Source organism: Pecten maximus, chromosome 7, assembly GCF_902652985.1.
Source record: "Pecten maximus chromosome 7, xPecMax1.1, whole genome shotgun sequence".
Taxonomy (NCBI): Eukaryota; Metazoa; Mollusca; class Bivalvia; order Pectinida; family Pectinidae; genus Pecten; species Pecten maximus.
Genome location: NC_047021.1, coordinates 39,137,170 through 39,158,516, shown reverse-complemented (window position 1 = coordinate 39,158,516; position 21,347 = coordinate 39,137,170). Strand labels below are relative to the sequence as shown.

General features: G+C 34.3%; 1 protein-coding gene across 3 annotated transcripts in view; it reads right to left on the bottom strand.

The window, feature by feature from the left end:
- Positions 1-307: 307 nt before the first annotated feature.
- LOC117330810 (neuroglian-like) overlaps positions 308-21,347 on the bottom strand; it is a 35,075-nt gene continuing 14,035 nt past the window's right edge. For 2 of the 3 annotated variants that reach the window (XM_033889307.1, XM_033889308.1), the window contains exons 10-24: positions 20,049-20,230; positions 19,624-19,714; positions 18,992-19,279; positions 18,051-18,421; positions 17,304-17,532; positions 15,727-15,863; positions 15,013-15,244; positions 14,029-14,157; positions 13,329-13,511; positions 12,651-12,770; positions 12,203-12,361; positions 11,307-11,444; positions 10,932-11,007; positions 8,384-8,407; positions 308-2,731 (exon numbers count right to left, since the gene is read on the bottom strand). In XM_033889307.1, the coding sequence (XP_033745198.1) occupies positions 2,170-2,731; positions 8,384-8,407; positions 10,932-11,007; positions 11,307-11,444; positions 12,203-12,361; positions 12,651-12,770; positions 13,329-13,511; positions 14,029-14,157; positions 15,013-15,244; positions 15,727-15,863; positions 17,304-17,532; positions 18,051-18,421; positions 18,992-19,279; positions 19,624-19,714; positions 20,049-20,230 (2,921 nt within the window). In that variant the 3' untranslated portion in view covers positions 308-2,169. The remainder of the gene's footprint in view (positions 2,732-8,383; positions 8,408-10,931; positions 11,008-11,306; positions 11,445-12,202; positions 12,362-12,650; positions 12,771-13,328; positions 13,512-14,028; positions 14,158-15,012; positions 15,245-15,726; positions 15,864-17,303; positions 17,533-18,050; positions 18,422-18,991; positions 19,280-19,623; positions 19,715-20,048; positions 20,231-21,347) is intronic. The other variant, XM_033889309.1, reaches the window with a different exon arrangement.

Genomic DNA, 21,347 nt, shown 5'->3' with positions numbered 1-21,347 from the left:
TTTATCCTGATCTTGTTGTATACCCCGACTGATCTACTAAATATATTTGTCAGGGTACTTATATAGAGACTAATGTAATCAGCTTCATAAGTAACGACTTTGATCCTGTTTCCAGTCCTTTTCTGTAGCAAGACAAAAAGAACAATTACAACATATCACATAATGCTGACTACTTGTGTCCATTGTCTCCATGAACACGGAGTCCTACCGTAATTATTCCAGGAGAAATGTATAAAACTATCAGCTAAGTTGGTATATTGATGATGGCAGCTTGAGTTTGTGACTATACATAAGCATCATAACAACATTTTATAAGAAATGATTTTATTATCGTTATAAAAATATGCACATCTTTGATACAATTATCTTCACTGATGCAATCTAGTGTATACACATGATTTAAATGGTAATAAGTTCTAGTTATTATGGAGGGAAACAATATTGTAGAACTCGCATCAGTCAATCAACCATATTATAACTGAAACCCTTCTATAATCGATCTGAAAATGATATGTGTATTGCATGAAAATTATTTTATACCACATCATGATATTAGAAATGAGCACATATTAATTGTTGATGAAACAAGAGATAGCTGATTTCTTATTTACAGAGGGATTTACTAGTTTTTCATTGGTATTTACAAAATGTACAATTTCTGAATCAAACTTAAAACTGGATTTTGATTTGACAAAATATTTTAAATTCTTGACACATGTACATTACTTACATTGTATTTTATCTTTTACATACATTATATGAATGCAAATATTTCGTTTCTTTCATTCTGCAACAAAATCAGTTCTTTAACCTTTTGATTACAAGTATTTCTATGTTTTTTACAAAAAAAAATAATAATAAAAAAATGATTTTAGTATAGACTATAACTAGAACAGATGAAAAACATACCTTTTGTGTGTCTACGACACTGGAAATTTTACTGTATAAAAATGTAATCTATAATGTAGGGATAAGCCTCGATCCTTCAATAAGTTGTACTGTTATCTTGTTTACATACATGTCCCTAGTATAACATTAACCAGATACACTTTATATACTTCTTTTTAATAAAAATGTCAATCAATATTAAGGTTATATTCTAGAAAAAAAAAAAAAAATCCACCAGTCTGCATAAATAAACAGAAATTTATTTATGTACAAATAAACACCTGTATGACTCTTAACATTTCTCATTCTTAAAATCTTATTATTCCACTCTATTAACTTTCAAAAAGTGTTAAAAGTTAGTTTTAGTCAAGACTTTAAAAATTCATAATCATTGAACTCGTATACATTTGTATATTAAAAGTAGTTTGAGAAGGCAGTGTAATTTGTGTGCTTTTTAAAAAATCTCCTCAGCCCAGTATCCTGAAATTAAATTTACATTTGTATAATCATCATTTTCCCTTAACATCACATTCAACAAAGGAAGACAGTATAATTTGTTTGGGATAAAAAAAACACCTAAAAATTAATGAAAATTAATGAAAATTATCAACTATTAAAGCTGAAACTTGCGTCTCCGAGATAAAAATGAAACTATTTACAATATGACGAAGAGCTGTGAAACTGTGACAATCGTACATATGGAATGGCACGGCGTTGGGTGATTCTTTCATGCGTTACGTTTACATATATCCTCTACTAACAAATCCTATTTATATTTACATACTTTCCTGTACAGTATATTTAACAATTCTATTTACATTTGCTTACACAGAAAGATTTAACATCTACAAGGCAATGTCTGGAATGTATTCAAAAATAAATTGTAGAAACTTTTCTGTAATTATTTCGCATTAAAGCACTTACAAAGTTACGATTTGTTCCCACTGATTTCCAAATAAAAACAATACAGAGAAATGCCTCAAGCATAAAACATATACAGAGTATGGTCTATGGTACGAAAAAACTTGAATGGCTGAAGTAATCAGATTTTTTCATATAGAAGTCTCTGAACTTCAATATCGGGAAATACAACATATCGATAGCTTTTCTTTGACAATAATTGGATGAAACTTGACTATAAATGACTCGTTATTATGAAGAGACCTTTACATGTATGATCCACAATCACGATCCACAATCATATTGGTTAGTGATAGAATTTTGCTAAGAATTGCTGTACAGTGTTAACTGCAGATTGTGTCGGACGCAGAATGGAACTCTTTATACACATGTAGAGGAACCCGCAGCGCCTCCTTCCGCTTCCACTGGATACCCATCATCGTCAAACTTCGAAGGCTCGCGTTTGTATTCATCATCCATGTCGCTGATGCGTTTCTTGTCCTTACTTTCGCTCCGCTCATAACCTGACCTTTGGTAGGGTTCGTATGCATGATCTTCATCCTCGGGGTACTTGTCATCTACATCACTGGGGTACTTGTCATCAGGGTCATAATCACGACGATCATCATAGCCTTTTCCGTCCCGATCGTAATCATAATCACGATCACGATCACGATCATAGTCATCATCACGATCATAGCTGTAGCGACGCCCATCACGATCATATCCATCCTCGCGGTCATAATCATCATATCTACGGTCATCGTCACGGTAATAGTCTCGATCTTTGTCATCATAGTCACGATCCTTGTCATCGTAGTCCCGATCATCATAGTCACGATTGCGGTCATCTTCTGGATAGTCGCTGTAGCGGCGGTCATCATAGTCATCATCATACTTCCTGTCATCGAAACCTCCATCATCTTTACGAACATCGTCAAAACTGCAAAAACAGAAGCATTTCAATAGAACTGAAATATGATAAGATACTATGTTTCAGTGGACTTCATTACTTTAAAACTTAACTTTACATTTTTGTCACAGGCCAAGTCAAGCCCATTTTTTAGCATTTGAAAACCAGTGAAAATATTTCTCAAATTTCATTATTGTATGCATAGTTGATAAATGAACGGACTTTTAAGTGTGATTTCTACTTTGTCATTTTATCTGAAAACATCAAAGCCTGAATGATGTTGGAAAAGATTGATATTAATAATATGCAATTTTTGTATTGGTAGCTTATAAAAGAAAATCTTCAAAATTTTTTTATAAATAGCAGATTACAAAACGGCTCGAGTATTTGAAAATGCTAAATATGTTAAGATTTAAACCTTAATTTTAATGTGTGCAGACATGCAATACCAAGGAAATTCTCATTTCACATTTAAAGGCTCATTGGAACACGTACTATACATTGCATTGTGCTTTGATTCTAGTCATGTGTTTCTGTTGTAACTAAACATACCAGAATTTATCCGACCATACCATATTTAGCCGATAATGAGCCCATGCCTGATAATAAGCTCACCCATATCTACTGCAGCTCTGTAATAACCCCATCTAAGTGGTGATAATTCCCAATGTAATACTACTTAAGGATTTTTACTTCTCAAATACCAAGAGGCCCAGGGAGTTGATATTGGGTCTGTAGCATGCTTGGGCCAAGGGCTTCCTAGTTTATTCAAATTAATGACCTTGACCTTCACTCAATGTCACAGGGGTCAAATAGGCTAAAATCTTTAAACGACATCTTCTCAATAACCAAGACGCCCAGGGAGTTGATATTGGGTCTGTAACATGCTGAAGTGATGGGCTACCAAGTTTGTTGAAAAGAATGACTTTGACCTACATTCAAGGTCATAAAGGTAAATGCTCCCTTAAGTTTGCAACAATTTCTAGTTTCCAATGTAATAATACTTAAGGATTTTTTTTTTTTGCATTTATCTGAGTGCAAAATAGTATAAACCTGTATACTAAATAAATATACATATTATAAAATTCCTTCTTTATGCAGTTTAAGTTAAAGATCATAGCCAATATATAATAATATGAGTGCACAAAAACAATTATGGAAATAAGATTGCAATTTTTTCTACATTGTTTTATTTATGAATGAAAAAAAAAAATTTTTAATCAACTTTATTTATGAATGAAAAAATTAATTGTAAATCAACATAATTCAACTCAATTTCAATTAAAGTGTTTCATGCATATAAACATAGTCAAGTAATTCTGCATATGATGATAAACATTTAAGTTCAAATAAAATGTAACACACAAGATTCAATGTTATACACAGTTTAACTGTTATCAATACATGACAGTTACAGAAGTTACAGAGCATTTATATCTACAGAACTTGGAAGCCTCTACAGTTTGAATAAAACAGGGCACAGAAACATATAGTGATAACCCTTGCTAAACAGGGCACAGAAACATATAGTGATAACCCTTGTTAAACAGGGCACAGAAACATATAGTGATAATCCTTTTTAAAAAGGGCACGGGAAATGTGATAATCTTTGTTAAATAGGGCAAAGAAACAGCAAATATCCTTGTTAATGGGTTAATGTTTCATTAGCATGCACAAGAACATATTTCATCAATTCTTAACAAAACAGGCATGTATTTATTCACAAAATAAATTACTAGATGACTAAAAGCCAATGATATAGGGAAACCAGCTAAAATTACAAATCAAGATCTACCTATGTAAAATTACGGACATAAATATGTACCTACCAAAGTATAATATAAGTGAATTGATCTTACAATGTAACCAACAGAGACAGTTTTCCACTAAACTTTATGATATGCATGATGATTTCAATTTCTCTATAGTAAATCTTCCATTTCTTGGCAGTAACATTCCTGCTTCCCCAGTGTATATCACAGTCATAAGGGCGTCTTCTAAATATCACCATTTCAGTGACAAGAGATGTTGACTGCTGACAGAAAACTTAAACACATGGTTTCGTGAGATAAAGTTTTACAGTCAGTGTCAAAGGGAGATTATTTAAATTTCTTTGCGTGATGTGAAATTAGACGTGTTTGATGCCCATTGATATGCCTAGTTCTGTTGTCACTACCCCGATTCTCATTTTGAGAACATTACAATACCTGTATTTGATGTAGAAATTCATAGCGAGTGACTGGGTGTCATCTATGTTTATGTTGTAGAGGACGCTTACCCTTCACGAACACCTGGTCTTATTCTCCTTGTACTTTTTTCAATGGTTTTTTTTTTTGTTTTTTTTTTATTTAACGTCCTATTAACAGCCAGGGTCATTTAAGGACATGCCAGGTTTTGAAGGTGGAGGAAAGCCAGAGTACCCGGAGAAAAAACCACCGGCCTACGGTCAGTACTTGGCAACTGCCCCACGTAGGTTTCGAACTCGCAACCCAGAGGTGGAGGGCTAGTGATAAAGTGTTGGGACACCTTAACCACTCGGCCACCACGATGGTCTTCATTAATTCTAAATGTAACAAGCTATTTTCCAATTTTTTTTGTCTCAATCCATCCCTGTTGTAGGTTGATATTACCCCTGGTTTATACTGGTGATGCTTCAAGAAATTGTAAGATAACCACTTTATCACAGAAGATCACTGAAATGTAACGGCAACTACCAACAACAGTGCAAGGCATAATTATCAGCAGCCACATGCAAGCATTGTCTAGAACATGAACTCAGTTTGACTCCGCAATCATAGAGACTTCTATAAATGTCAACTTTATTGTTTCTCTGCTATCTTTAAAGATCACTACACCATTTAAGCACAAATTTTCTGAACAGGAAGTTTAGTATTAATATTATGCATTTTTTCAGGAAATTTAACCTGTTCAAAATATTTAGGGATTCCTATCACATCAGTGTACCAGTCACATGTTTCTTTTGACAATTTCATTAACTTTAAATTCATTTTGCTTAACTGGATGCCCCGATTCTTATTGACCTCTAGAACCCACACAAAGAGAATGTAGTATATAAATTTCTATTTAGCCTGGTGATTAACTTAATGATAGTTTCATTGACCTGTAATTCAATGTTGTTTGTATACACATCATACAGCTGTGCCATTCAAATCGGGACAAGGTCAAAGTCGGAGAAGGTCAAATTGGGGCAAGGTCAAATTGAGGCAAGATCAAATTGGGGCAAGATCCAACTGGGACAAGATCCAATCGGGGGCAAGGTCAAATTGGGAGAAGGTAAAGTTGGAGCAAGGTCCAATTGGGGCATGGTCAAAGAGGGGCAAGGTCAAATTAGGAGAAGGTCAACGCTGGGCAAGGTCAAATTAATTTTACAAAAACTTTATTATTTAGCACTGTAGACTAAAGAATCATTGTTGGAAGGTTTGAAGTGATGATTATTGGAAATTCAAACTTTACCAGGGTTGTTTAATCTATATGGACAGAATAAGTGGTGTGCTAAATGTTACTAGATCAATAGTTGTGAATATCTATAAAAAGAAGAAGTTAATCATACAGTTCACCCCTGTAGCCTAGAAAGGAGGTCAAGGTCATTCATTTGAATAAATAGCATTTTGTTATGGCATTCTACAGACAACAAGTTGAAATATTTTTTTTGAATTTCATTATCATGGTTTTAAAAATTAACATACTTGTCTAATCTGAGACTCTGTCATGTTTAATAAATCTGAAATTTCTATAAACATGAAGAACACTGTACAAATGTATGTGTAGACTTTACGGGCCATCTTTAAACACTTGGTGTTAGCAATATCACACTGATAGGAAGCTCCAGACATATTAATGTCAGATATTAGATACACACAAACATGGTGGTCAACTCAATTTTCACGAAACAAAAACACGAATTGTGCAAAAGGCTAAGCTCTCTTGTTTGAGATTAAAAAATATCAATGTGGACACAAGACAACTCAAGTTGTGAAACATGAACCCAAATAAGCTGTCAGAGAGATGCAGACAGGGGAAAAATACCGGAAAATGACAAATAAGCAACCACTACCCAAGTCCCTATTTCAGAGATGAATGATTTATTTTCTAATTGGGCTGCTACAGACACTCGATACTCCAGGGTTAAATTCACTTTCATTCTCTGCATCCCCCAGGAATATATCATGGTAAAGTTAAAAGCACAGTCACCGCCATTTTGTTGATGAAACAAAAAGACTAGTTTGATCTCTATGTACCTGCTGCTTCATCAAATGAATCTCTGGTCGCCATACCATTAAATTGACTGGCTTTAAACATGGTTGTCGCTTTTCTGTAATCTTTAAAAGAAGCTCAACAGCCTAGCGATTGGTCAGTATTTTTTTCCTGACTCCAATCAAATAGCTGCACCATGTGCCATGACATTCCTGGGGTGCAGAGAGTAAAAGTGAACATAACCCCTGGAGTATTGAGGATGGTACATAGATAGGAGAAATGATTTAACTATCAATACGGTTTAAGACAGTTAAGCGACAGCTGAGGAAGGTTTTTGGACAAGCAGCAGGAATCACAACATAAAAGCAGCAATGCGAACTCATAATTCCACAGACTCAAAATGGCAAGTTGTTTGGGATATGATATAAAGCATTAGAAATTAAAATTGAAGTCAATAATCAAGGAATATGACCTAATGTTAAAGGGGCCTTAAGGCCTACTATTAATGTTAAGGTTTCATTTATGGAGGGCCATGTACTTCAGGTTTGTAATCAATTAGCTCCCTTGAATTTGCCATAGATTATCTCCCTTGAATATTTCCAATATTACTTTTAGTGTTTTCAACAACGAAAGAAGTGGAAAATTAAAGTTGTTTGTTGTTTTAATTTCATTCTATATTTGATTTGTTAAATTTTTGTCACTAAACTAAATCCTCAAAGGATGGCAGAATTTCATGAATTTGTCTTCGTTATTTTTTGTTTACATGATTACATTTTGATCAAGTGCTTATTTAAATGGTCAAATCCATTAAAAACATGTTAAAAACCTGAACTGTCACACTCTCAGTGTGTTACAGGGATGCATCTGAATAATTTAAAACAATAAAAAAATTGGAGTATAAAAATAAGTTAAATCTTAAACAATTCAGCACTGGCAGGTACCAAGGATGAAACAATGCAGCAGCTCTAGGGTTAAGTTTAAGTATAGAAACAGTTTAAATGAAAACAACTTTCCCAAGAAATCTAGACACAGAGGCGTTTTATTGTCATGAGCACTGGTGACCTAAAGGTAAGGCTACACAAGCAGACGACAGTTGATCAGATTCAAAGAGACAGATGATGTTTCAACAAGTTTTTTGTCCCGGAGAGAGAGGATCACTTTAGTATAGCAAGATATTTGATGTTTACATTTTGAACAAAACTTTATCAAGCAATATCTATAAATAATTTTGTGTTTAAATTTAATGAATGATGGAAATGTGTTTTTTTTTTGTGAATGAAATTAAAAATGAACAGGAATTGTCATTTAAACTATGACTGTGACATAACTGAATTAAATTGGATAAAATTTTAATATTTTTGGTAAAGGATATAAAATGTGTTAGTAGTGTTGATCTAACAAGCAGAAAACTTGAATGAGCAAGAGAGTCGACAAACAGTTTTGACCATTGTCATGGGAGATTCGTACCTGTCATTACGCTCCAATCTACGCCTGTGTGGAGGAAGGAAAAACGCCAGTTAGAAGTTTAATCTTCCGAATATATATCAATGGCTGTTTTGAAAACTTTTCATTGAAATAATGCATATCTGCCATATGTATTCAACTTGGAAGCTATATTCAACTCCAGGTTTTTGTATACACATGCAAAATTAAAAAGAAAAATATTAGTTACAACCTTTAGCTTGCCAAAAATTGAAGCCTGCATTTCCTGCTATATGGTAACATGTACATAACTTGAATCGAACACCACCAGGAAGAAATATTTCTATCATAAATCACACACTTTACTGTACCGTAGGCAATTTAACATACGCGAGTGATTAAGTTTTTGATATTTTTTGCAGATTTGGTTAAAGCATAAAAATCTATTTCTACTTTTCCCTCAGGTTCTCTCAATAATTTGAATCTAAATTGTATGAATAAAATTTGAATTAGTCAACATATATAATATGTAGTTGACAGACAATAAGTATGGCCATTGATATTTTTGATTCTCAAAAAAAAAACTGGATAATACACCATTAAATTATTTCCAATTATGCAAGACTCAGAATGAGTATTGAGTATTGTAAGAAGCATCGTCTTCTCTAATTACCTGGCTCTGGATTAGATAAAAGTAAAAATTAATCTTCTCAGAGAATTAGCAAAAATTTATTAATATTATGAATATCACATTACAAGAAATTCATGTAAGGAGAACATTTACAGTTGCACAAATTTTCCACTTTATATTTATCCCAACAAAAATTAATTAAAAAAAGATGGACTATTGCTTGAAGTTCGTGTAATGACATTACCATCTTTACCATAATGCAATGTTGCCTTACTGAATAATTACTTTATTAATTTTTCAATCTCAAATAATATTTTACTGATCTCAAAATATAGAGTATTCAAGCAGATTTCTATAACAACTAAGTACACAGCCCTGAAGATTTCTGTCAGGTCCACTAACTCTGTATGTAATTATATACATGTCACCGTGATTTTAAACTTGTTAGTTTCTTCGCAACATAAATAATACTGCATTAAAAGAACTTGCTCTGGAGTATTTATATTTATAAAAAAAAAACAAAAAAAAAAAAAACAATTTCAAATCTTTTTCTCCTGACCCGCTTCGTTCTTTAGTGTAGCTGGAAAACTTCCTTCTACAAATTTTCTGTATCTGAATTATTTTGTATGTTATTAGGAAGCAGCAAAGCAGAAAAACTTAAAAAAAAACTTTCACTGAAGGGAAGAACATGAAATGAAGAACTTCTGAAATCCAATATGAGGATGTGAAATGATTGAGTTGAAAGTTCGGTTTCATAATTCTTGAAATTTTTCACAAGAATTCCAAGAAAAACACTGATGATCCCGGAGAAAAAAACTTTGTCCAATAACCTTGAGAAAGACACATGCCAAAAGAAATTCAGGGATTTGAGAATATATAACAAGACTAATGTCAATGTTTATTCAGTCTCACAGATAAATACTTAAGCAGAAAAGCCACACCGGAATATTCACAGATATGCGGGCTGTCTATAAATACTGGATATCAGAAGTCCTTATCACTTATTAAAACATGTCTACCAGTATTTCACATCACCAATAATCTAACATGCAAAATCAGAAAATGTCACATGATGTTTTTGTCAAACAGCAGAGAAATATTTTGGTTGACAGAAGAATTTAAAGATCCATCAAATCTTTTAATAAAATGCATGCGGATCGTAAATTTTTTTTGAACCATTTCATGCTTACAATTTCGATTGAAATATTTTTATAACACCAGAATATTTTTTTTCAACTTTAATATATGATAAGTAGTTATGGTTTTTGTCATGCAGTTCTAGAGCTCTAGATTTATCTCGACATTTTAGCCCATATTCGTTATTTGTTAAAGTATTTGTGATGCAGTTTATTAGTCTAAAATACAGTAAGTCTATAACTACATTCATAACAATGTATAATGAAAAATATTCATCCATTAAACAACAAAAGCATTTCTACAAAAAACTGCAGAGGCTTCCAACATCACCGGGATTTAGTCAACAATTGTCCCTCTTTGTATACACAATTCTTGAACTCATTTAAATTCAAAGGTTGTTTTTTATCATCCAAAAGATAAGCTAGTAACTAAGTTGGCATATTTTTGTGATTTTGTTTCAGAAATTTCTCTTGAAACACAAATCACAGAAATAAGAATTTGTCAGGAGGTTCTCTCTCCAAAAGATTTACAGAAAATTTGACAATTCAAGTTTTGATGAGATAAAACCAACTTGACACTATGAAAGTTAAATTATGTTGGAACCTAATTTTCACAGTTCCTCATCAAAAATGTAGCTTATATCATGTATACAGTTGTATGGAGACAGTTGAAAGGAAATCCTGTAAAATTATTAAAAAAACTCATGAAAATTCATACCCTCTAGATAACCAACCAAAAACTTAACAGCACATTTAATTCTTAGAACCCTGGATAAGAAAACAGAATTAGACAAGGCAATGAGAAATATACAATATAGAAACATACCTTTCTTTGTAGTAGTCGTTTGAGTGTCCTCTTGGCTCACCCTCCCTATCATACATTCGAGATTTATCAGGTTTGGCTGAAAGGAAATATTCATGACAATATATTTTAATCACAATTGTCATTCTTTCTACTATTGCTTGTAAAGTGCCATCTTAATTATCAGTGATAATTCTTTGCATGTTCATAAATTGAAGTAACATGCACATCCAACAAGTCTATTACACTTAAAAAAACGAAACTCTCCAATATTGGTGGAATTAGGTATTGATGTTTAAAAAATTTAAAATTATTTGATATTCAAAGAAAACAAAATTGATAATTATGAGATTTTAAAAAATTTGGAACTCTCTAGTAATGAAAGACACTAAAACATACCTCTATATTTATCCTCCATTTTCTCTTGCGCCTGTTTACGGCAGAAGACAATTAGGGCCCCAATCGCGATGATGATGAGAAGTGCCAGCATCATACCAATAAACCAGCCGAAGTTAGCTCCCAAGTTATAGGCAGCAGCTGAAACGAAAAAAAAATGTTCTAAGATCAGTATTAAACTATAGACTTAGAGTATTGAATTATACAAACTCTGGTAAATGCTATCATTTTCTAGGCATTCTATGGAAGATCAATCAAATATGTCTCATAACAGTTCTTCAAATGGAAATTTTTTGTATGAATATTATAGGAACCACATGTGTCTTGTTCTAAAATCTTCAAGTCATAAGCTAACCGCTTAAGATAGAAATTTTACTTAACAGTTGTGATCATTCAACAGCATTTGCTATCTTAATTTCAGAATAAGGCATTTACTAGGTTATTAGTTTGAAGTGAGGCAGACTTATTAAAAAACACAAAATCATTTTACAGTAATCTATTTTTACCTAAACTGTTAAGGAAAATTTAGAAAACTGTGGCCAAACAAAACAAAAAAACAAGTGATTTCATGACAATTCTGACAACATATCCTAAAGCAATACATATCCCCTTTTGGTTCCCGCTAAAAAAAGTAACATTGACCTTGACCTTGAGCCAAAACTCTGACACTTGAACTCGTCCCAGATATCATTATCCTTTATCATTGTGCGGAGTTTGATCAAAATTCCTCAAGGAATGAAGCCAATAGAGTGCTGACGAAACATCACGTACGTTTGTGAAAGACAGACGGAGAGAAAACTTATAGTCCACTCGATTTCATCAGTAGGGGACTTAAAACTGCGGAGTCCTTTTTCCCAAAGATGCAATCCGATAATCTGATATGAAATTAACAGGCTTACCTATGCCAGTCGTGGAAACGTATTGGGTACCACTGGTGGATCGGGACATTCCATTTGTGACAGCGAGACGAACTTCGTACGAAGTGCCACCCTCCAGATTGGCCACCCCCTTCCAGTTGTTGGAAACTTCGTCAGTCGTCTGTTGCCAGTCAGAGGCACCTAGACAAAAAACGAAAGTTAGAAACAGTCTTGTATGGCACGTATTGTCTTTATACAGCCGAATGTCAGATATTATTGCATAGATATACAAAAGTAAATCATTCATGTCCAAAACACTGATTCTCTGCAATTTGTTCAGTTATTAATAAAGATTCTGGGGTAAGTAGTTTTTTTTTCTGCTTTCCATGTTGTTGTTTTTTTTGGCGGGTGGGGGGAGTTAGAACAATTCTACTTAATTTTAATTTTAAAACTGTAATAGATGAAATTGTTTTCCGGTTATTAAACCTACCATCCTTCCTGAACTCGACGTACACCACCGTCCCTGCCTTCGAACTGATCACACTGTTCCAGGTGACATTGAAGAAAGTCTCATTGACATTTTTGATGTCAAAGGAAGGTACAGTTTGGGCTGCAAACCAAAAAATACTATCTTTATTGTACAGGTATGGTTATTTCATTTAAAAAAATTTCACAGCCATTATTAGATTATTTTAAAATAGGTCAAAGGTCATGGTCAAAATCAGCGGGTCCAGAAATGTAGTACCAATGCATGTAAAATACAAAAGTCATATATCGTACAATGAATAAACTGGAATTGTACAATAATTGTTTAATATTAAGTGTTTATTTTCATATGTCTAATTTGTGAACATTAATTAAAGCTACTCAATTCTATTAAAACATTTTGTGATAAATTTTAAACCAGCTTCAGAAATCATCTGTGTTAAATGACCATCTATGTTAGGCCCCCTTTCAAATCTCTCTACTAGTATTTATTTTCATATTTACTGAACCTGTGTTTATAGACCACCTGATTAGAGACCCCTTTTAAATCTCTCAATAACCTGTATTAAGAGACCACCTGTGTTAAGAGACCACTATCATTCTAAGACAATGAATAATTTTCTATAGATATGAGGGGCCTCTGTACATATTTATCTACTATAACATAAAACCCTATACATACAGCCCGCTGCAGCTGTGGTAACCTCAATGAAGTAATCTTCTCCTCGCCCCATCATTGTCCGGCCCCAGATGTGCACACGATATTTCTGTTTTGCCACTAAGCCATTCAATACAGTCCTGTTAGTATACGGGTCGTTGATCTGAGGAACACGATCTTGCATCTTCCCAAGGTCAAGGCCAGAGACTGGAATAAATAAATTTCAGAATTACATCTCAACATCCCTCCATTTGTCTATTAAATAAACAAGAAGTCTCACTAGATAAGTAATCTGATTGAAAGGGGAAAATCAAATAATTATAAATGTTCATTATCGTAAATTTTATTCCAAAATCTTATCAATCTTTGAAACACAGGGGGCCAACAGTTAAGCTTTGACCAAAATAGGAGACGGTCTTATATTGTGGCACAATGAAATACTATTTATATGCATTTCAACTAAACTGAAATAGACATGGGTGGGCAAATGATCAGGCATAGGCTTATTGTGGAACAGTAATGAACAGAAATAGGCATGGATGGGCTTATTGCCAGGCATGGACTTATTGTGGAACAGTATTGAACTGAAATAGACATGGGTGGAATTATTGCCAGGCATGGGCTTATTGTGGAACAGTACCAAACTGAAAAAAGTGGCTTATTACCATGGTTTTATTACTTGATAATTACAAAAGTAACTGAACTTATTTATTAACAAACTTACTCGTCTGGTAGCCAATATCATAACCAACAATTAGGCCATTTCTGTCTGTCTCATCCGGTTGATCCCATGCCAACATGACAAAGTTACTGCCGGTTTGTGGTACGGTGAAGGACTGGACAGGACCGGGCACTGTAAAGATAGAATCAGTCTTATACTAAACACGGGGCCTATAAATACTAACAATGTATATGTTAACAAGCATGTGGGGTATTTGTCACCCACTAGCCCCTCTAAAAATAGTAACAGTGACCTTGACCCAAAAACCCTGAAATCTGTAGCTACTCAAACTCAAGTTACATACCAACTTTCACCAACATACCTTGAAGCATGGCATGAGAAAAGTGTGGGAAAACTGAGTTAACGGACTGACAGACAGATGGGGAGAAAACCTATAGTCCCCAGTTTCACCAGTAGGGGACTAATAATCTCACACATATATTACTGATAAACCTATCTTTTCTGAATCTGTATTTTGTAGGCGTTTTACAGCAAATAGGTGACAACATAATTAATACATCAATGGCTGAAAATTGGCTGAATGTCAGATTGGTGATTATTTCATATTTCATAGTCCGACATGAGATTATATATGAGTTTAAAGGATAAGCATTCCTCCTACAGCGTCACAAAATATGGTAAAACATTGACCCAATGAACACATCTCCGACCTCACCATATTATGTGACCCTTATCTCTTGTGAACACATGAAAAAGGTCAAAGGTCACTTCTTTCTTGTGTTTTTTTTTTTTAATTTTTTTTTTTTATTATTTTTTTTAGTATATTCAGAGATGACAAATTCCTATACACAAATGCTTGTTTTGTAAGTGGAACCAGGTGTATCTACCAAAATAAAAAGAAAACATGCTAATTCTTACTAAATTTCTTCAATTCAAACTCTGACCACTAGAGTTTAAATCTTATATTAAAATTCTAGCAGCTAGACTTTTAAATGTGTAGAGAGTGAGACAATTAGGACATCTTACCTCCAGGAAGTGTTTGCAGGGAAATAACAGCACTGGGCGGGCTTACATAATATGTATTCATAACTACAATCTGTGCCTCCATGTTTGTGTAGGGTTGAAGGTCATCAACTGTGAAGGTCAAGGTTGTCACAGCTCTTTTCCTGCGACTTCCATATTTGAGTTTGATCTGTGATTTCAAGACCTCTCTCTCCCTGAAAGTTTCTGATTTAGCACCACGTCTCCAAAATTGAATCTGGAAATCAGGATAAAAGTATTGTCATGGTATCAACAAACTGTAGTTAAAATTGTCGATCATTTAATATATGTATATGTCTCTGCCAATTTATGCCAAAACTGAAAAAATATTATATTGTCACTGGAGTAGATGAATAATTAATCAAATGAAAACTAAATTGTGATGAGCCATGTGACTAGATTCAAATTTAGTCTCTGACAAGGCCCAAGATCAAGTCAAACTTCAACAATATCCAACCAAAGTCTCTGACAAGGCCAAAGGTCAGGTCAAACTTCAACAATATCCAACCCAAGTCTCTGACAAGGGCCAAGGTCAAATCAAACTTCAACAATATCCAAACCAAGTCTCTGACAAGGGCCAAGGTCAAGTCCAATTTCAACATTGGCCAAGGTCATTCCACCCAAAAAGGCCAAGGCTGCTATTGTTGAAGTTGGACTTTGGACTTTTCAGACTGACCAAGTCAATTATTGAGGATTTACCTTGAAACCCTGGAAGAATCCCCTTATTGGTGTGTTAGGGGTCACGTTGTTGTAGCTCATATCCCAGTCCCATACAAACGTAGCGGCACTGTCCGTCACTTCCTCAACGGCAAAGTTACCCACAGTAACTTGAGGAACTGAAAAAGAAAGAAAAGATTTAACTCACAAAACAATTGCTGTAAAAGTGGATATTTTCGTGCGTTGAAATTTTCGCTTAGTCAGCCTCCAAACTGTGTGGATATTTTCGCGCCATCAGTCATGGTGAAAAAATATTTTCGCGCTGCGATGTCATTGGTCATGTATATAAAGTATGCAAGATTATTTTCGGCAAACTCCATTGAAACCTCGTGACGATCGGTCAAATAAATATACCAAACTTTGATTAATAGACACGTTTAGGTTAATTGGTTGTAAGTGTGATCATTGCATAACGTCTGTATGACAGACAATATATATATATCGGATGTATCAGCGCTAATTCAGTTGTTAACATTGAAAATACACCACGTACGAGACACCTGATTGCAACTTTAGGCCCCGAAAATGTATAAATAGCATGCGTTATCACTACTCGTACTGTATGGTAAATTAAGAAATCATCCGTGTACTGTTAAATGCAGTGTTAATTAAGCATTTTGATTATTTAATTGCGACTGAGCACCTCTTGATTATTTCCAATCACCTGTAAACCTGCTCCCTCAAGCCAGGTAGACAAGCCACGCGAGGTGTCACTCGCGGTCAAGTTTGGTAGTAGTTAAATACGACTTGGCCATTTAAAAGCAGACATATTGATGTTCTGACCTAATTTTACCAACATATATAGACCTATTTCTACAGTAGCCCTTTCATATTTTCAATATATTAAATGGACCATTAGTTACAGTTAAGTATTGATAGTGTCTGATTTAAATAAAACGTATAACCACGCGGAGACTCAACATTAACATTTCTATTATATGCAAGTTTATCTATTTTGTTACAAATGAAACGTGTGCTGTTTTGGGGACTATACACAAAATGGCCGACCAGCTTTGCGATTGATATGTACAGTAACGTAGAAGCGATCGTAATAATCATGAAATGAAGAAAGTTTAAAATGATCAATCAACATTAAATTAAATGAAATACTATCATTTTACTAATCACTCAAGTTATTATAGTAATGTCTCAGACAAATGACCGACCATGACAACGTTACACATCATGGACGACATGATTTACTACCAGGATCCTGCGACTAGGATATTAGTGTATTTAGTGGAAATATTCGCGTGTCAATATTTTCACGTCTTATTATATTCGCGTGTTGATATTTTTGCGGAGATTTAATGATCACGAAATAAGCGAAAATTTCCACGCTGCGAACATTTCCACTTTTACAGTAATAGATGAATTTTAATATTTTATGATATATAATAATTTCATCTTTTTTAAATATCAAAAAAAAAAAAATTTGTGAATTGAATATTTGCACAAAACTTAATTTTATTTTAAAGTATCTGAACATTCCAATATATGGAATAGGGTTAAAGGCATAAAAAATATATTTATCAGTACACAAATAAAACAAAACATACTGTCTTCAGCCGAATAGCCTTTGTAAGTGATCAGGGCTGCGTTGGACTCTCCAATCTCGTTTTTGGCCTTGACAGTAATGTCGTACGGTACGAAGATGTCATTTGTCGGGATGTTTTTTCTGGTGATGGTATAGTTGTTGATGTTTGAGGTATGGATAGTTATACCATCTTTTATTACCGTCAAAATGTATTCAAACTTGTCTCCAGCTTGCTGGATTGGGGGCATGGGCTGTGGAAAGAAAGCAGAATGGTGTAATTGAGGTTGTAAGGGGAGGTCAAGGGATTATAGAATCTTTCACCCCTTTTTGGGGTGAGATAGGAGGATCTCAACCCTCGGAGGCAGATTGTTAAATTCCCAAACACGAGGTTTTCCGAAATTATGAGTCAGAATGACGGAACAGGTGATGTTATCAATTTGTGACATGGTTTCACTGCATAAAATACTGACGTTACGCTATTGTGAGTGGCATCACAGCACATGTCAACTGTCATTCTCTACCTCATGTGAGATTAATATATCCAATCCCTCGCAGCTGTGAAGTATGTGAGAAAATGATAGTTAACTGCAACATTTTTGCTGGCCATCTTACCTCCGAGAGACCCGCCTCAGAGATATCGAAATTACTTCAATTTACTGAATTTAACTACATTACATCATTACCCACAATTCCTGTGGCCAGTTTCTAGCAGTAATGGTAGAATATAACATCAAGTGTACTATTTTACAATCAAAATTCCCATACTTACCGTCCATTCTACCACCAAGAAGTTCCTCAAGTCCCCGATGGTACGAACGTTGGACGGGTTTTTACTGGGTCTTGTCGGATTGGTAGTACATCTAGCAGACGTGTGAGCGCTCGGTTCGCTTTGGCCCCTCTTGTTCACGGATAACACACGGAATGTGTAGACGACATTCGGAGCAATTTTTAAGGTGGCTTTTGTCTGTGTAGATCCGACCTTCTGAGCATAGGTCCACTTATCAGGTGTAAATGTTGTATTGTATTCAACGACAAAGTACTGGACCGGGGCGTTGTTTGAGGCACCTTTGGTCCATGTCACCTCGGCTTTCTCCTGAAGACACTTGACTAAAGTTACATCAACGGGCGGGTCAGGCTTATCTGAAAACATTAAAACACAAACTCTAATAAACTCTCAGAACACAATGTCCACAGTTGACTTTATTCCTAAAGACAGACGTTCTACGTGAGATTTCTCTTCGCTTTTAGTTTTTGAAGTACCCATTAATATTTATGTTATTTCATATTGGTTTCCAGATAAGTTATTCAAATATCATTGTTCCAGTATTTTAGTAGCAATAATTAAGTTTTATAGATTCATACAGTATAATAAGTTTATAACAAACATGGATATAGTGATTTTACATAAACTGTTGTCCCTGGCCAAACATCTATCATACTAAATTGTAAAAAGTATGTTATGTAGATCATTGATAATAATAATTAACTCTAAATGTGTATTTCAATTAGAATCTAAAAGCAAAATTATCTCAACAAAACATTTTTATAGTTATACTAATGAGTATATCATTACTTTTGTGATACTGGTATAATAAACAGTGAAAAACTCCATTATAATTCGTTAAAACTTACAAATTGCATTTATATAGAGAAAATGATTATGTAAATCTGAAATAATTTACCCACGATCCTCTCAGCATAATTTTTTACCTTTGACTGTCAAAATGGCAGAAGCTGTGGCGACAGACAATTTATCTTGCACAACACAAGTGTAGAAGCCGGAATCCCTGCTGATGGTACCACTGATGGTCAGAGAGTTGTCCTGGAAATTCTGCGTCATTCGTTGATCATTTGTGGTGATATTCTTGCCATCTTTTTGCCAGGTGACGCCAAGATTCAGCACTTCATTGAAATCAGTTGTGCCAGTACAAGTGAATTTGGCATCAGATCCACTATTTACTTCAAGGTCACCAGGCTTGGACTCGATACGAGCTTTCCCTACAAACAGTTTCAATTTTAAGTTGCGCCATGATGTGTATCGCCAGGATGGGGGCTGCATGAAGTATATCACTTTGGTCAATCAATATACTAAACATTTCACATATAAACTGATGAATCGAAAATGTTTTGATCTAAAAAGAATGAATCGTATTGTAGAAACAACTGTTTCTAATTCCAATAGCATAAAAAGCTGGTGGTCAGAGTCCCGTTTTTTTTTTCTGACTTTTAATGCTGTCGGACTGTTACAAGGTGCCTGACAAACGTATTTTACTGTGTAAACTTCGCTGGAGTAAACTGGCTATCATTTCTGGAGAAAAAAAACACCAAATTGCTACACTTACTGCGCACAGTGAGGGATCCCGACGCCTCCACGAAGCCATACGAGTTATTTGCTGTACATCTGTATCTGCCAGCGTCAGACAACACCACACTCTATCAACAGAAAACAAACGTAATGTTTATGAGTTTGCAGAGATCTTACAATATAACCAAAGGGACACTGCTGTTCCGTTAATTGGACAAACAGGGATCATCAACATCACATTGTCACATTTGAGGTATGAATCTTGATGGACTTGAACTTGTCAAGAATTTAACATGGCTTTTCTGAAAGCAACAAAAAAATTACTAGGTCTGTCGACCTTATTTCAAGAAACAAACAACTCTAATGTAACTCATCAAATTGATTGACTGCAATCAAATTTAACACATAGCCCTGTATTTCGCTTGGGACTAATAACCAAGGAAGAAAACTCTATGTACGTACATCAATGTGGAGGTTCCCATTGGGTCTGATCTGGTATCGACCCCCGGTGATCTGCTGGCCTTCCTTGAACCAGGTGATGATAGGATCAGGTTTACCACTAGTCTGGCACGACAGGTCCACAGAATTACTCTCAGCCACTTTGGCATTTTCTTCTGGGCGTTTAACAAACTGTGGTGCTTCTCCTGCAAAATTGATGAAAAGAAACATTCTCTGGTTAATTCATTTATTTACTTTATTAATATCTGTCGTCAAAACTCTGCAAGGCAGAAAGTTATGATGCATACAATGCATACTGTATATGAGTCACGAAAATAAAAACAGGAAAACCATTAGGTTTGATTGATAGCTAGGATTTATTTCTGTATTATCATTGGTATGTAATATTGTATAAAACCATGATTATATTACATTACATGATATTGTATATACGATTACGTTACATATTTTTAATTGTGATGTCCATAGATATTTGTATACTTGGGTAGAGTAAACCAATGAAAAACAAAAGTAATAATTTTTTTAAGCTCTGAAAACATGCAGCGTTAGGCCGTCATGAGCTGGTTTTGTTTCTTGCAAAACTCAATGAACTAGATCACGTTGTTGTTTCAAAGCGCTGGCCTGGCCTGGATCCCCGAAAACGAAAGTACAAGTCTAGCAACCACAGGGTCATGCATATGTCACGAAACTCTTGAGCAGCTAAAATGCAACTACCAAAAGAAAGAAGCTTTCAAATAAAGAGTTTGAAAGCAAGAAAAAAGAATATGACCTAGAAAGATTGATGTAGAGGAGATAGCTGGTGAAGAGGTTTATTCGCAAATTAATCTGCAAATCTATGATATTATTTTTGAGATGTTTAAATATTGGTTATTTTATTTAGACCTATCTTTTAACAGGGACAAATAAGAAATAAAAAATTCAATAGATCTAAACTACAGTATTTTAATAAAAATTTGTCACCGACTGAAAATATTTATGTATAACAATTGATTTAAGTAGTTAAAAATTTCAGTAACAATAAATTTCATTGTGTAACATTACAGGATATAGGTCAAAATTTGCTTGGAAATATTTTTTGTCGAAATATAAACGCTAACTTGTGTAAACTGTAGATATGGTATTTCTTCATTAAATTTTTCAAATTTATCATACAAATTTCAAAACATTTCAACAATTACACATCAATGGTAGAAATGATGCAGCAGAAAAAAATCTATCGATTCTCATAGATGGGGACGGATTCCTCTAGATAGATAACAAAGACAAACAAGAGGCCCATGGGGCCTGTATCGCTCACCTGGT